The sequence below is a fragment of the Caretta caretta genome, chromosome 27, assembly GCF_965140235.1.
Source record: "Caretta caretta isolate rCarCar2 chromosome 27, rCarCar1.hap1, whole genome shotgun sequence".
Lineage (NCBI taxonomy): Eukaryota > Metazoa > Chordata > Testudines > Cheloniidae > Caretta > Caretta caretta.
This window is the reverse complement of record NC_134232.1, coordinates 3822625-3839404: the sequence shown is the minus strand read 5'-3', so window position 1 is coordinate 3839404 and position 16780 is coordinate 3822625. Positions and strand designations below refer to the sequence as shown.

At 49.9% G+C, this 16780-nt stretch overlaps 1 protein-coding gene across 1 annotated transcript in view; it reads left to right on the top strand.

Annotated features, from left to right (window-relative positions):
* LOC125626864 (alpha-2-macroglobulin-like protein 1) overlaps window positions 1–16780 on the top strand; it is a 56386-nt gene that overhangs the window by 11593 nt on the left and 28013 nt on the right. Inside the window, exons 9-14 of the mRNA XM_048830384.2 lie at window positions 5421–5535; window positions 6482–6591; window positions 14410–14574; window positions 15673–15903; window positions 16330–16393; window positions 16539–16684. Of these exons, the coding sequence (XP_048686341.2) occupies window positions 5421–5535; window positions 6482–6591; window positions 14410–14574; window positions 15673–15903; window positions 16330–16393; window positions 16539–16684 (831 nt within the window). The remainder of the gene's footprint in view (window positions 1–5420; window positions 5536–6481; window positions 6592–14409; window positions 14575–15672; window positions 15904–16329; window positions 16394–16538; window positions 16685–16780) is intronic.

Sequence of the window (16780 nt, the reverse complement as noted above, 5' to 3'; positions counted from 1 at the left end):
TCACCTCTGGAGCCCTTTTTAAAAATTGGCATTACATTAGCTATCCTCCAATCATTTGGTACAGAAGCTGATTTAAATGATAGGTTACAGACTACAGTTAGTAGTCCTGCAATTTCACATTTGAATTCCTTCAGAACTCTTGGTGAATACCATCTGGTCCTGGTGACTTATTATGGTTTAGTTTATTAATTTGTTCTATAACCTCCTCTAATGACACCTCAATCTGGGACAGTTCCTCAGATTTGTCACCTAAAAAGAAAGGCTCAGGTTTGGGAATCTCCCTCACATCCTCAACTGTGAAGACCAATGCAAAGAATTCATTTAATTTCTCTGCAATGGCCTTATCGTCTTTGAGTGCTCCTTCAGCATCTCGATTGTCCAGTGGCCCCCACTGGTTGTTTAGCAGGCTTCCTGCTTCTGATGTACTTAAAGAAATTTTTGCTATTACTTTTTGAGTCTTTGGCTAGCTGTTCTTCAAATTCTTTTTTGGCCTTTCTAATTATATTTTTACACTTCATTTGCCAGAGTTTATGCTCCTTTCTATTTTCCTCACTAGGATTTTACTTCCAACTTTTTAAAGGATGCCTTTTTACCTTTCACTGCTTCTTTTACTTTGTTGTTTAGCCACAGTGGAACTTTTCTGGTTCTCTTACTATGTTTTTTAATATGGGGGATAATTTAAGCTGAGGCTCTAATATGGTGTTTTTAAAAAGCTTCCTTGCAGCTTGCAGGGTTTTCACTTTTGGCGCTGTACCTTTTAATTTCTGTTTAACAAACCTCCTCATTTTTGTGTAGTTCCTCTTTCTGAAATTAAATGCCACCGTGTTGGGCTGCTGTGGTGTTAAACTTAATTATATTGTGGTCACTATTACCAAGCAGTCCAGTTATATTCACCTCTTGGACCAGATCCTGTGCTCTACTTAGAACTAAATCAAGAATTGCCTCCCCTCTTGTGGGTTCCAGGACTAGCCGCTCCAAGAAGCGGTCATTAATGGTATCCAGAAATTTTATCTCTACATCCCATCCAGAGGTGACACATACCCAGTCAGCATTGGGATAGTTGAAATCCACCATTATTATTAGTTTTTTATTTTTATAGCCTCTCTAATCTCCCTGAGCATTTCACAGTCACTATCACCATCCTGGTCAGGTGGTCAGTAATATCTCCCTACTACTATAGTCCTATTATTAGAGCATGGAATTTCTATCCATAGAGATTCTGTGGCACAGTTTGATTCATTTACAATTTTTACTTCATTTGATTCTACGCTTTCTTTCACATATAGTGCCACTCCCTCACCAGCACGACCTGTTCTGTCCTTCTGATATATTTTGTAGCCTGGTATTACTGTGTCCCATTGATTATCCTCATTCCACCAAGCTTCTGTGATGCCTGTTATATCAATATCCTCATTTAATACCAGGCACTCTAGTTCATCCATCTTATTATTTAGACTCCTAGCATTGGTATATAAGCACTTTAAAAACTTGTCACTTTTTAGCTGTCTGCCATTACATGGTGTAATTGAATGGGACTCTTTTTCATTTGACTGTTTCTCATCAGATCCTACCTGTATTTTATCATCTTCCATCCTCTCCTCCTCTGTTCTACTAGGACATAGAAAATCTCCATTAATAGATCCTCCCCTAAGGGATGTCACTGTCTGAACCATGTGCTCCTCCGCACCTGTTGGCTTTCCCCCAGGCTTTAGTTTAAAAACTGCTCTATGACCTTTTAAGTGCCAGCAGTCTGGTTCCATTTTGGTTTAGGTGGAGCCCATCCTTCCTGTATAGGCTCCCCCTTTCCCAAAAGTTTCCCCAGTTCCTCATAAATCTAAACCCCTCCTCCCTACACCATCATTTCATCCACGCATTGAGACCCTGCAGTTCTGCCTGTCTAACTGGTCCTGTAAGTGGAACTGGGAGCATTTCAGAGAATGTCACCAGGGAGGTCCTGGACTTCAATCTCTTACCTAGCAGCCTAAATTTGGCCTCCAGGACCTCTCTCCTATCCTTTCCTGTGTCGTTGGTATCTACATGTACCCAGTGATGAGCTGCCAAAATCTTAACAACCGGTTCCCTATAAAAAGTTCTGATTTAAGGGATGTGCCCCAGTATGTAATTTTTGCACCAACAGGGTTACCATATGTCCATATTTTCCCGGGAGGAATTTTTAAAATTTTAATTTTAAAATTTAAAAATTCCTCCCAAATGGCGATTTAAGAACCAAAAAACCTGACCTGTCTGGGAAAATACGGATGTGTGTTAACCCTGCCTAAAAAGATGGGCCTGAACTAGAAATGAGCTCCGTTTCACAGGTGTCGGTCCCTGCCACTCCCTGGGGGTGTGCTGGGGGACCAGATGTCCCGATTTTATAGGGACAGTCCCGATTTTGGGGTCTTTTTCTTAGATAGGCTCCTATTACCCCCCACCCCCTGTCCTGATTCTTCACACTTGCTGTCTGGTCACCCTAGGGTGTGCACATGTGTGGGTCCCAGCTGCTCCCTGAACCCCTCATTGAAGCAGGTGTGCAGGGTTACTGCCCCGGGAACTGCAGGGCACCAGTGGACGTGGGGCCAGCTGCAGACAGGGGCGTGGGGCAGGGCTAGCTGGAGGCAGGGGGTGCAGGGCTGGCTGCGGGCAGGGCAGGGGGTGCAGAGCTGGCTGGAGACAGGAGGATGCAGGATTGGCTGGAGCCAAGGGGGTGTGGGGCTGGCTGGAGACAGGGGCAGGCTGAGGGCAGGGCAGGGGGTGCATGCGGCAGGGGTTGGCTGGATACAAGGCAGGGGGTGCAGGGCCGGCTGCAGACAGGGCAGGGAATCGTGCGGCAGGGGCTGGCTGTGGGCAGGGTCTGGCTGCGGGCAGGGCAGGGAGTGCATGTGGCAGGGTCTGGCTGCGGGCAGGGCAGGGGGTGTGGGGGTGGCTGGAGACAGGGGCTGGCTGCAGGCAGGGGGTACGGCAGAGGCTGACTAGAGGTAGGGGCTGGCTACAGGCAGGGCAGGGGGGGTGCAGGGCTGGCTGGAGACAAGGGCTGGCTGCGGGCAGGGCAGGAGGTGTGTGTGGCAGGCATTGGCTGGATACAGGGCAGGGGGTGCGGCAGGGGCTGGCTGCAGGCAGGGGGTGCAGGGCTGGCTGGAGGCAGGGCAGGGGTGGCTGGAGACGGGGGCTGGCTGCAGGCAGGGGCTGGCTGGAGGCAGGGCAGGGGGTGCGGGGGTGGCTGCGGGCAGGGTGGGGGGGCTCACGGGGAGAGCAGCAGGACACCGCCCAGGCCCAGCAGAGCAGCCGGGGACTCACCAGGCAGCAGCGGGAGCCCCAGGGCCAGGGGAGCAGCAGCAGCACCAGGGCTCGTGCCCAGGGCCAGTTGGCAGCCCACTTGGCTCCTGCAGCGCAGCGCCCCCGGCGGCCAGAGGAGGAATTACATCACTTCCCGGCCAGAGCCCATCAAAGCCACAGCGCCCCCTGCAGCGAAGCAGGTTAACAACCGGCTCTAAAACTGGTTCAAAATTTACAACTGGTTCGCGTGAACCGGTGAGAACCGGCTCCAGCTCATCACTGCATGTACCACAACCACCGGCTCCTCCCCAGCACTACACATAAGTCTATCTAGATGCCTCGAGAGATCTGCAGCCTTCGCACCAGGCAGGCAAGTCACCATGCGGTTCTCCCAGTCATCGCAAACCCAGCTATCTATGTTTCTAGTGATCGAATCCCCCATAACTATTACCTGTCTCTTCCTAATAACGGGAGTTCCCTCCCACAGAGAGGTATCCTCAGGGCGAGAGGACACCACGACATCATCTGGAAGGAGAGTCCCAACTATGGGATCCTTTCCCTCTGCTCCAGTTGGATGTTCTCCTTCTCTGAGACTTTCATCCTCCTCAACAGCACAGAGGCTGTCAGAAGGGGGTGGAACTGTTCTACTGTGTCCCGGAAAGTCTCATCTATGTACCTGTCTGTCTCCCTTAGCTCCTCCAGCTCAGCCACTCTGGTCTCCAAAGCCCGTACACGGTCTCCGAGGGCCAGGAGCTCCTTGCACTGAATGCACACATATGACATCTGCCGTAGGGCAGGTAAAAATCATACACGCTGTATTGGGTACAATAAACTCAATAGCCCCCACCCTGTTGCTGGACCTCTGCCTGCATTCTCTTTTTACTCCTGAAGCTCGTTCCTTTGTTGTTGCTTTGTTTTATCAGGAGGTGGTTTGGGCTTTAAATTTAAAGAATGTTAAGTGTATTTAGCCCCGCAGCTCACACTCCCTGCTCTAAACTCCCTCTTAAAACTCCCCTGTTAGCTGCTCCTATTCGCTAGCTCCTCTGGTTGCTTACGAGCAGGCTTTTTAAAGCCCGGGTCCTCCTGAATAGTCCCGCCCCCTGGTTAAAGGTTGATGGGGGCTAAATGGCTTAGGGATCACAGCCTCCTTAAGCAGCTCTCAGCCTTGCCTAGCAGCCCGCTAGGCTCAGCACACACATGGTCAGCACAAACAAACAGACCAGACCACACAGTATATTTCAATCACACTACAGACAACTGGCAGCTGTTGAGCAGGGCTTAGGGCCTTATACACCCCCCCCCTTCACCATAATATCTCAGGGCCTCACTGACCTCCTAACTCCTGGGAGGCAGGGCAGGCTCCTGTCCGCATTGTACAGATGGGGAACTGAGGCACGGAGATGCTCAGGGTCCGTCTGCGCAGCAAAAACCCTGTGGCAGCATCTCCGAGCACAGCTCTGCTGCCTGGGGCTTGCGCCGTGGTGCTAAAGTAACAGTGTAGATGCTCGGCTGCAGCCTGAGCTCTGAGACCCTCCCCCCTCCCCGGGTCTAGAGCCTGGACCTGAACATCAACCTGCTGGTTTTAGCCCCGCAGCTGGGCTCTGAGACTCGGTGCCGCAGGGTGTTTCTGCTGGAGCCGTACTCAGAGGGACTTGCAGGCAGTCTGTGGCAGAGCAGGGACTTGCCCCCCGGTCTCTCCAGACCTAGGCCAGTGTCCTAGGTTACGGGGCCTCCCTTCCTCATCAGCAGCTCTCGTTAGGCGGGGGCACTGTAAAGACACAGATCTCCCCGAATGCTCTCAGTCCTGTGGGGTTGGGGGACCAATTGGAATTAACCAGCGTTAACACGACGATGGGGGACAAGCACCAGGGGATGGTCACAAGTGACCAGGGCCTCTGTTTTACGTCTCATCCATCCACAGCAGCTCCAGCTGCACAGCGCCCCCTAGCGCCGCGCTGGGATACCGGTGTCAGGGCCGACTCCAAGGTGTGAGCGCCCCCTGCTGCTGACTTCAGTACCCAGGTTTTCTTTGAGTGTCTCCCATCCAAGCGCTAACCAGGCCAAGCCCGATTAGAGACCTGCTGAGCTGACACCTGCAGGGCCTGCTGCAGAGCTGCTGCTAATGGGCCGTGATTCTCTCCCTCCAGACTGAGAGCAACGGCTGCTTTTCCAGAGAGGTGGGGACGGCTCCCTTCAACCTGACCCACTCTGGCTACAAGAGGAGCCTCCAGGCCAAGGCCTCTCTCATGGAGGAGGGGACAGGTGGGACTGAAATCAAGCACACATGCACGCCCCCAGGCAGCCCCCAGCAGTAAACACCCAGAGACAGAGGGGTCTCACTTGCACATGTGGTAATGTCGTTTGTACCCCAGCTGCTTTAGAGATGGGCCCAGGAGGTAGTGTTTGCGGGTTGGATCTGGGGTTCTGGTTCAGCCCATCTCTGGATTGATCCCTCATGAGGAGTTCAGACCTGGGTACATTCATGCAAAGACTAAACAGCCTCCCGCGAGAGGCCTCTGGCTTTAGACTGAGCTGGCAGAGTGGAGTGAAGGCCCAGCCTGTGTCGCTGGGTCCTGAGTCACGGCCTCAGTGACATTAGCGCTTAGCGTTCAAAACTGCAAGTGCTAATTGCTTATTAATGACCCCAGATAACTCCACATTTAACCCAGAAGAATCCTGATTTCCAGAGCGGTTGACACCCATTTGGCTGAAAACTGTGACTGTGGGGTGGCTACAGCGTTACCCTTGGGTGCTGACATCAGCGATGGCGAAGTGGCTGGAGGAGAGCGGCTCCAGAATGGCAACGGGTCACTGGGCACTTCTGAAGACGGCCCTTTCTGGGGGCAGGCACTGTGCCGAGAGGCCTGTGTGCGGGGTCAGCTCTGGGGCCGTTCAGTTAAGAGCTCTCTGCTGGGGAAAGGGCCGCAGCGCCAGGAGAGCCTGCTGGCAAATGTCAAGTGGCTGGTTTAGGATTAAGCCCCATGGGAAGGTGGATCTAAATTTTCTAGTTTCCAGATTCCCCAGGAAAATCCTTCTCCGACCCCAGCCAAACTTTCCAAATTCTCCACCAAGATCACACCCTCCAGCCCATAGCGAGAGGGGGTAGAAATGGCTGCACGTATTGTTATGGAGAGAAATCTGGGACGTAGCCTGAACTCTGGTGTCGCTCCCAGCACCTTCTTCCTATCGTCCCTCCTTCTCCTGCTAGGGGTGGAGCTCAACGCGACCAAGAACTGCAAGATCACATCTGAAATCGCTACCGTGACCTTTGAGGACGCTGGCACTACCTACAAGGCTGGAATCCCCTACACTGGCAAGGTAACAGGAGTACCAGTGTGACAGAGTGGAATATGTCTGAACCAAACTGTAACCTCCATTTACACTGACTGTTCGCCAGATGTGCTGCACTTCTGGTGCACATGTTCCCCATGCACTGGAGATCAGAATGCTTTAGCTGTGCTCTCCATGTCCTCAAGCCCCCTCTTACCGAGGGCACAATGGGGGTTAAGCAACCAGTCAACCCTCAGTTCCTTCTCAGGGCCTCTGGCTGTGAGACCAAGCCAGCAGCAGTGTCTGGTCTCCTGCTCCGCTGAAATTTTTCTCTTTATGTTTTGTAAATAGTAATTTTTGATAGTTAACAATTTTTACTGGAGATAGTGGTTTAGTTAGTTTAGCTGAACTCTCCTGTTTTAGGAAGGATTTGAGTCTTGGACACCCTCTCCTCGGAGCAAAGAATGTCAGCCATGCTTACAGGGTGGGGGAGTCTAGCTGGGAAGCAGGGACTCTGAAAAACACTTGGGGATCGAAGACAAACTCCCAGTGTGCCAACGGGGCCAAAAGAGCTAATGCAATCCTGGGATGTATAAACAGGAGACTCGAGTAGGAATAGACAGGTTCTGTTACCTTTATATTTTTCACTTGTGTGTCCACTGCTGGAATACTGTGTCCAGTTCTGGTTCCCACAATTCAACAAGGATAATGATAAATTGAAGAGGGTTCAGAGAAGAGCCCCAAGAATGGCTGAAATATTAGAAATCATACATTATAGTGAGAGACTCAAAGAGCTGCATCTATTTATCTTAACAAAGAGAAGGTTAAGCGGTGACTTGATTACAATTTGTAAGTATCAACATCGGGAACAAATATTCAATAATGGGCTCTTCAGTCTAGCAGAGAAAGGTCTAACACAATCTGGAAGTTGAAGCTAGACAAATTCGAACTGGAAATCAGGTGTACATTTTTTATAGTGAGGGTAATTAACTAACAATTTACTGAGGTTTGTGGTGGATTCTCCATCCCTGACAATTTGTAAATGAAGACGGGATGTTGTTCTAACAGATTGGCTCTGGGAATTATTTTGGGGCAGTTCGCTGGCCTGTGCTATGCAGGAGATCAGACTGGATGATCACAATGATCCCTTCTGGCCTTGGAATCTATGAATCCTGGTATGGGGGGGTAGGGCTCTGAGATGAGCAGTTGCTGTCTTCTCCAGGTACAGGGGGGTTTAGTCCCCAGGATTTAAATTATGTCCCTTACGTGGGTCTGCCATGCCGGGAACAACAGACACTCTAAGTGTCTGTATTGTTTGGGTACACAGACACACATTAGAAAGCTGTGCAGGGACTTCAGAGGCCTCCCAAAACGGGCTGTGAAATCCAGGGAGACTAGACTGAAAGTATTTCTCCTGGAGAAGTCTAGGAGTCCAGGCTCCGTCCCTAAAGAAATGCAAGATCCTCCCTGGACTGGTCACCCTTGAGTAAAAAGTACCCTGGTAGCCATCTCTTCAGCCTCTAGGGCTGTGCCTGCCCCGGTTAGCAACCTCGAGTGTGATGGACACTGTCAGGGTTTCTTCCCCACTCTGAACTCTAGGGTACAGATGTGGGGACCCGCATGAAAGACCCCCTAAACTTATTCTTACCAGCTTAGGTTAAAAACTTCCCCAAGGTACAAACTTTGCCTTGGCCTTGAACAGTATGCTGCCACCACCAAGCGTTTAAACAAAGAACAGGGAAAGAGACCACTTGGAGACGTCTTCCCCCAAAATATGCCCCCAAACCCTATACCCCCTTTCCTGGGGAGGCTTGAGAATAATATCTTAACCAATTGGTTACAAAATCGTCAAAGACCCAAACCCCTGGATCTTGGAACAATGGAAAAATCAGTCAGGTTCTTAAAAGAAGGATTTTATTTAAAAAAAAAAAAGAAAGGTAAAAAGCATCTCTATAAAATCAGAATGGAAAATACTTTACAGGGTATTCAGATTCAAAACACAGAGGATCCCTCTCTGGGCAAAATCTTACAGTTACAGAAAACAGGAATAAACCTCCCTCTTAACACAGGGAAAATTCACATAAAACAACAGATAAACTAATCCGCCTTGCCTGGCTTACCTATACTGGTTGCAATATTGGAGACTTGGATTAGGATGGGTTGGAGAAGATGGATTCTGTCTGGCCTCTCTCAGTCGCAAGAGAGAACAACCACGTAAGCAAAGAGAACAAACAAAAGCCGCCGCCCCCCCCGCCCCGAGTTGAAAGTATCTTGTCCCCTTATTAGTCCTTTGAGTCAGGTGCCAGCCAGGTTAGCTGAGCTTCTTAACCCTTTACAGGTAACAGGATGTTGTCTCTGGCCATGAGGGATTTTATAGCACTTTATACAGAAAGGTGGTTACCCTTCCCTTTATATTTATGACAGACACCATCCTGCCAAGGGCATGGGAGTAGATCTCCTCCTCAGGTGCCTGCTAAGTCACCTCTTTCTTTGTGACTTAAGAAGGGCAGCTCGAGGCCAATCCCTGTTCCCTCTGGCGCCCAAAGAGAAGGAGTCCTGAGTCCTTAGTTCCTCTGGTGACTGATCCCTTGGCACTGCAGACAGGACTTGGTGTCTCATGGGGTCCCTCAAGCATCAATCCTGGGTCCAGTACTACTCAGTATTGTAATTTAATGACTTGGATAATGGAATGGAGAGTGTGCTTATAAAATTTGCTGATGACACCAAGCTGGGAGGGGTTGCAAGCACTTTGGAGGACAGGATTAAAATTCTAAACAACTCTGACAAATTAGAGAATGGGTCTGAAATCAATAAGATGTAATTAATTAACGACAAGTGCAATGTACAACACTTAGGGAGTTGAAATCAAATGAACAACTACAAAATGAGGAATACCTGGCTAGATGATAATACTGCTGGAAAGGATGTGTGAGTTACAGTCAATCACAAACTGAATACAAGTCAACAGTGTGATGCAGTTACAAAAAAGGCTAATATAATTCTGAGGTGTACTGACAGGAGTGCTGAATGTATAGCATGGGAGGTAACTGTCCCACTCCACTCGGCACTGGTGAGACCTCAGCTGCAATACTGTGTCCAGTTCTGGGTGCCACGCTTTAAGAAAGATGTGGATAAATTGGAGACAGTCCAGAGGAGAACAACAAAAATGATCAAAGGCAAATGTCCTGCCATATGAGGAAAGGTTAAAAAACTGGGCATATTTAATCTGAAGAAAAGAAGGCTGATGGGGGACCTGATGACAGTCTTCAAATATGTTAAGGGCTGTTATAAAGAGGATGGAGATCAATTGTTTCCATCTCCACTGAAGGTCAGACAAGGAGTAATGGACTTAATCTGCTGCAAGGGAGATTTAGGGTTAGTTATGAGGAAAAACTTTCTAACTATAAATTCACTTAAGCTCTGGAACACACTTCCAAGCGTGGTTGTGGAAACCCCATCACTGGAGGTGTTTAAGAACAGGTTGGGCAAACATCTGTCAGGGATGGTCTTGTCTAGGTTTACTTGATCCTGCTTCAGTGCAGGGGGCTGGACTAGATGGACTAGGAACCTCTCAATGTTCCTTCCAGCCCTACATTTCTGTGATTCCATGATGTTCCTCAGACACCCTTAAGATCAGCCCATCCATTAGAAGAAGAGTTTTCAGCCTCCTCTTCTTCTTGTGAGGGTAGTGAAGGGGGCTCACTATTCTGTTCTGCTAGGATACCCTTTTTTGGCCCTTATGTATTAGAGAAAGCCTTTAGTAATAAGGGTAGATATAGGTATGATAGCACTAGACTGGGGGGGCAAACTTTTTGGCCCGAGGGCCACATCTGGGTGGGGAAATTGCATGCAGGGCCATGAATGTAGGGCTGGGGTAGGGGGTTGGGGTGCGGGAGGGAGAGCAGGGTATGGGAGGAGGTGCATGTGCAGGAAGGGGCTCAGGGCAAAGGGTTGGGGCACAGGAGGGGTCCAGGGTGTATGAGAGGGCTCAGGGCAGGGGGCTGGGGTGCAGGGAGGGATGCGGAGTGCAGAAGGAGGCTCAGAGCAGGGGGGTGGGGTGCAGGAGGGGTGCGGGATGTACGAGGGGGCTCAGGGCAGGGGGTTGGGGTGCAGGAGGGGTGCGGGGTGTACGAGGGGGCTCAGGGCAGGGGGTTGGGGTGCAGGCTCCAGCTCAGCGCCGCTTACCTTGAGCAGCTCAGAAAATCAAACAGGACAAAGCCTTGGTCATACTGGCAGCCCCAGCTTGGCCAGACAATACTGGCATCCAGAACTCAAATCTCTGTCACTGACCCCTCCAGTTGCACTACCTCTGTTCTTCACCCAGACCTGATATCCCTGTATCTAGCATGGAAACTGCCTGGTTACTGGACGTAGAAAAAACTTGTTTTGCAGATGTACAAAATATCCTAGTTCAGAGTAGAAACAGTCCAGTAGGTGTACCTAGGACAGTCCAGTAGGTGTACCTAGGCTGCGATGTGGACACACCTCTCTGCATGGTCATCTCAACACAATCTGCCCCCAACAGGGCCATCAATTCCTGATATACTTCAATATTTGTTGTCCTTGAAAACATCTGGCCCATCTGTGAGCTCAATATGGGTTCATCTGGTGGTGAACTTGGTGCATCATCCACCAGCAAAACATTATACAGTTTTCTCTCATCGTCTAGTAAGCAAGATTTTAAGGGGACTTATCAGAGTCTTTCTCCTAGAGCAACAGCTTTCTCCATCATAGGACCTTAATATGGTGCTTATCTGTCTGATGGACCATCTGTTTGAGCTGGTCTACATTGGTCTATGAAGACTTCATTCCTCATAACATTTACATCAGCTCATAGGGTTGGCAGATTACAAGGTCATCATAGACTGTCTTTCATAAAGATAATGTGGCATTTAAACCACATCCTAAATTTCTCTCAGAAGCGGTTTCAGGCGATCATTTAAACCATTTCATACCTTTATCTGTATTCTTTCCTAAGCCCCGTTCCTTGAGAGGTGAAGTGGCCTTACATGTTAGATGTCCTTCAAGCCCTGTCCTTCTATCTGGAAGACAGAGCTTGAAGGGGTAGGGATAGATAACAAGACAGAAAGTATCCAAATACATCTATGTAAATCCATAGTATGTCCCCATCTTAAATACTGTGTACAGATCTGGTTGCCCCATCTCAAAAAAGATACACTGGAATTGGAAAGGGTTAAGAAAGGGCAACTAAAATGATTAGGGGCACAGAATAGCTTCCATATGAGGAGAAATTAAAAAGACTGTGACTTTTCAGTTTGGAAAAGAGACGCCTAAGCGGGTGATAAGATAGAGGTCTATAAAATCTTGACTGGTGTGGAGAAAGTAAATAAGGAATTGTTATTTACTCTGTCACATAATGCGAGAACTAGGGGTCAACCAATTAAATGAATAGGCAACAGTTTAACACAAACAAAAGGAAGTTCTTCTTCACACAATGCACAGTCAACTTGTAGAACTCTTTGCCAAGGGATGTTGTGAAGGTCAAAACAGGGTTCAAAAAAGAACTAGATAACTTCATGGAAGATAGGTCTAGTGATGGGTATTAGCCAGGATGGGCTGGGATGCAAAACCATGCTCCGAGTGTCCCTAACCTCTGTTCACCAGAAGCTGGGAGTGGACAACAGGTCACTTGATGATTACCTGTTCTGTTCATTCCCTCTGAAGCACCTGGCATTTGGCCACTGTCGGAAGACAGGATACTGGGCTAGATGGACCAATGGTCTGACCCAATATGGCCATTCTTATGAATAGGACAAAGCCTTTCAGGGTATCTCCTAGGCTATTTATTTCTATAGCTGAGATGTCAAAGGGTCAAGGAATTTTGATTCAGAGGATTTCCAAGTGGGTGTCCAGTTGCATTAAACTAGCTTATGAGACAGAATTTAGAACAATTATGACAGGTTAAATTACATTCCATCAGGCAGCTTCCACTGCTTCCTTGTAGGGTGTTTCTTTAACTGATGTATGTAGCTGCTACATGGGGTAGCGTACGTACTTTTACCAAAAAGAAAAAGAGTACCTGTGGCACCTTAGAGACTAACAAATTTATTTGAGCATAAGCTTTCGTGAGCTACAGCTCACTTCATCGGATGCATTTACCAGACAGTACTCGCTTGTGAAAGCATCTCCTTCTGATGCTTGGTTCGATAGAGATGCATGATAGAATGTTTCAGTAGACTCACTCCTCTCCACCTTTATGAACACTGTGAGTCACCAGAAGTGGAGCAAATATAGACAAGCACTTGATGGAGAAAAGGAAGTTACGTACCTGCTAATAACTGGAGTTTTTGAGATGTGTTGTTTAAATATGCTGCACAATCCACCCCCCTTTCCCCGTTACTGACAAGTCTATTGTTATGGTCTTGACAGTTGGGGTGGAGTTGAGGGGAGGAGGTTTAGTGGGGGAGGTTTAGGTTGGATATTAGGAAAATCTTTTTCACTAGGAGGGTGATGAAGCACTGGAATGGGTTACCTAGGGAGGTGGTGGAATCTTCTTCCTTTGATATTTTTAAGATCAGGCTTGACAAAGCCCTGGCTGGGATGATTTAGTTGGGGATTGGTCCTGCTTTGAGCAGGGGGTTGGACTAGATGACCTCCTGAGGTCCCTTCCAACCCTGATATTCTATGATTCTATGAGGGTTGTTTGGTTGCTCCTCCCCCTTTATGCCCTTGGTAAGGGTGTGCCCAAAGGAGGTATGCAGGGCGCAGGCACAACCAATGGCCACTGGAGGCTAAAGCATTCAGATCTGCATCACATGGGGCAGATACGCACCAGAAGTGGAGCACATGTAGGCACCACATCTCAAAGAACTCCAGTTACTAACAGGTAAGTACCTTCCCTTTGTATTATGTGCTGTACACACACATAAATTTACCCAAAGCAGATTATCTTATTGCATTCTCGGCAGGTGCCTAGCCTAGGAAAAGTGTGTGACACTTTGTTGAAGGACTATCATGGAGAAGATCTCAAGATGGCAATCTAGCACCATCAATATTGATTGTCTCTCAACTACTGACCCACCCCCACAAAACAATGTTATTTCTACAGAAGGGCCCGCAGGCGGGGTGAGCATGTCTGGGGGAGGGGGAAGGAGTTTTCCAGCTGAGCACATGGCAGAAGGGTCCAGAGAGGCTCTACTTAAGAAGAGGCGCTGCTCTGTGCAGCCATGCCGACCATTGCCACATGCCAGAAGGACTGGCTGGGGACAGACAAGGCGGGAGGAATTCTGCCCATCCTCAACTGTTGACAAACCCCAGAGTCAGAGGCAGGATGAGATCAGAATAGAGAAGGGTGCTCATCAGGACGTTTGCTCTTTGGCAAAGATCTGTAACTCTTGAGCCATCGAACAGTAAAGTGACTGTGGTTTAGAAATTCCTTTGTTAACCCCAAGTTCTTTGCTTTTCTACCACGTTGTCCCTAAGGGGTTAATCTTGAATCCCAGAGTGGCCACAGCTCAGGTGAGACTCTGAGAGAATGTGTGCAAGCAAAGCAACTCGGTGGGGTGAGGAGGTCTGAGGCCCTGGTTTCAGGCCTGGGGGCAGCTGGACTGCAGAGTCCCACATCCCAAGGGAGGGCTCAGTCAAGGGGTCAGACAACCTGTTACCCCTCAGTGCTCACCCCAGCACCCCCAGCTATTCCAGTCCTGCCCCAACTTCTTCCCAGATCTGCTAATGCCCCTCAGTCCTCAGCCCCAACACCCTATCCCAGCTCTCCTTTTGCCTCTCAGTGTTGGATTGCATTGTCCCTTTCTGCTCCCATCCAGCTCTTCAGCCCCTAGTGGGCAACACTCTCCCAGAAGTCTGCTCCCTTGAGTTGTGAATCTCCCCCTTTCTCTCCCGGCTCAGATGCTCCTGAAGACAGCAGATGGCTCTGCACTGAAGAATGAGAAGCTGCAACTCTTTGTTAGCTACGGAGATGTGAGGCAGGACCAGACCTTCCTGACAGACGAGTCTGGCAGAGCCTCCTTCGAGCTGGACACCTCCGGCTGGACTGGGAGGGTCACTCTGAAGGTAAGTGATGGGCATCCCAACACTTGTGGGGACCCTGCACTCCAGCCTCTGATCATCTCTTTTGGGCTGGACTGGACACCCGCACTTGATGTACGAGGGCACCCAGCACTGGGCCCAGCAACTCAGGGGTTGCTGCATTGCTTCTGTCGGGCTGCTTCATTTGAACCACGGGGGTTTTCCATGTCACTCGTGTTAAGTGCTGAGAAATGTTGTTTTTGCTGCGATTACGCTGTCTAGGCTGCTAAACTGTTACAGCAGCTCAGTGCTTCTGTTCTTGGAGCTCCGGTGTTAGCAGCACTAGCAGAGAGTGCCGAGAGACCACAGGCATGGTTCAGTGGCAAAGGCACTTGGCTAGGTTTATTGTCAGTGAAGCACAGTCCTAGCGCCTTGGCTTCGTGGTTACAGGTACACTAATGTATGTATGCTCATGACAATGGACCAGCTCAGTCAGCAGCGGGACTGTCTGCTGCTCCCTTGGCTGGACAAAGGTGCCCTTCCTATGACTTCCCCTTTTTTACATTGATGCAAACAAGTTACGTATGAAACTCCTGACATGGTTAGTTACCCACCCGACACCTTGTACCTACTGGTTCAAACAAAACATCCCCATTCATTACTCTGTCATCCCATTCTTATCTTACTTCAGGTCGGCGTGTTCCTGTACCATCTCCAAGGATTGTGTTTATGCCGTTACTTGAGAACTCTAGGTTAGGGTGTACCTGTGCTAGCCTTCTGGAATGTGTTTACATGAACACGTACTACTTCTTAGGAAAGCCCATGTTTTAGCAATGCTAGTCATATCTTTGCCAAGTTCTTGTACCAGACAGTGGACTTGTAAGCAGGCGTCTGCTTTATGACAGGGTCTGAGATTTGCTCATAGCATGGCCTGGCTATGCTGACTGTGGTTCAGGCCTCAGATCTTACACCAGGCCCAGTGCTCCAGATTCTCTCTCTTTTTACTCTAACTCTTATGGACACAGGGCAAGGGGTCTTGATGAAGAAATCAGTTAGCAAAACCTGCCCTGCCCCGGCAGCATTCCTGTCCATGCTGGGCACTCTGCATCCCTGATGATCCCCATCGCTCTCTCTATCCCCCAGGGGCAGTTCAAGCAGGTGGATCGCAGTTATGTGTATGGGAGAGTCTCTCCCAGTTACCCGGATGCCTATCGTCACCTGGAGCCCTTCTACTCCAAGAGCCAGAGTTTCCTGAAGATCCGCTCGCTGGGTGGGGTGCTGCCCTGCGACCAGGCCCAGCAGCTCCAGGTGGATTACATCATTGCTAGGGAGGCCCTGGGGAATGTGTCCAGGAGCCTGGATTTCATCTTCCTGGTGAGCCCCATCCTGGGAGACTAAAGTGTGTGTGTGTGTGTGTGAGCACAAGGTGTGTGTGTGCATGCGTGTGTGTGAGCATGAGATGCGCTATCAGTCCTGTGACCCCACAACAGGCCAGTGGGCAATAGAACAGTTCCTTTCAATGACAAGGGTGGGGCTAGATCAAGGCAGGGCTTTTCTCCTTTTCCCACTCGGGGCTCTGGTTACAGTCTGGCCTCAAAGTGGGGGCTGGCTGACCTGGGGGGCTGGGAAATAGGATACCTGCCTGAATATGCTTTCTTGCTCCCCTGCCATGGCTCAGTCCATGAAGTGGAGAGGCCGCACCCTGCCCTGACTCCAGCCTGTGTAGCCATCCCCACGTCAGGGATTTTGTCAGCCCCCAATATAGCATCTGCTCAGTGACTCCCGTCTCCTCCTCCGCAGGTCGTGGCCAAGGGAGCCATCACCAGGATCCTCCACAAGGGGCTGGACCTCAGGGAGGGGGCTGGTAAGTGGCAGGGGAGGGGTCACTGCAGGGAGGCCCCTGCTCCCAGGAGCAACTGGGGATTGAGCCCCTGAGCAGGGGCCAGGCTGGGGGAGGGGGCTCTGCCTGCTGGGCCTGACTTCCCCTGGGTGTTTCCCACCATCCCTAGGGCTGAAGGGCTCCTTCTCTGTGGAGCTGCCCATTGGTACTGAGCTGGCGCCCACTGCCAAGGTGCTGGGTTACACGGTGCTGCCCGATGGTGAGATGGCTGCCGACAGCACCCTGCTGCGCATGGCCAAGTGCCTCCCGAACAAGGTGAGCCTGGGGCTCAGGGCGGAGGAGCCTTTGGGGTGAGGGAATCGCTCCCTGCCACATAACAGGAGCCCTGAGCAGGGGCATCACTGGGTGCCC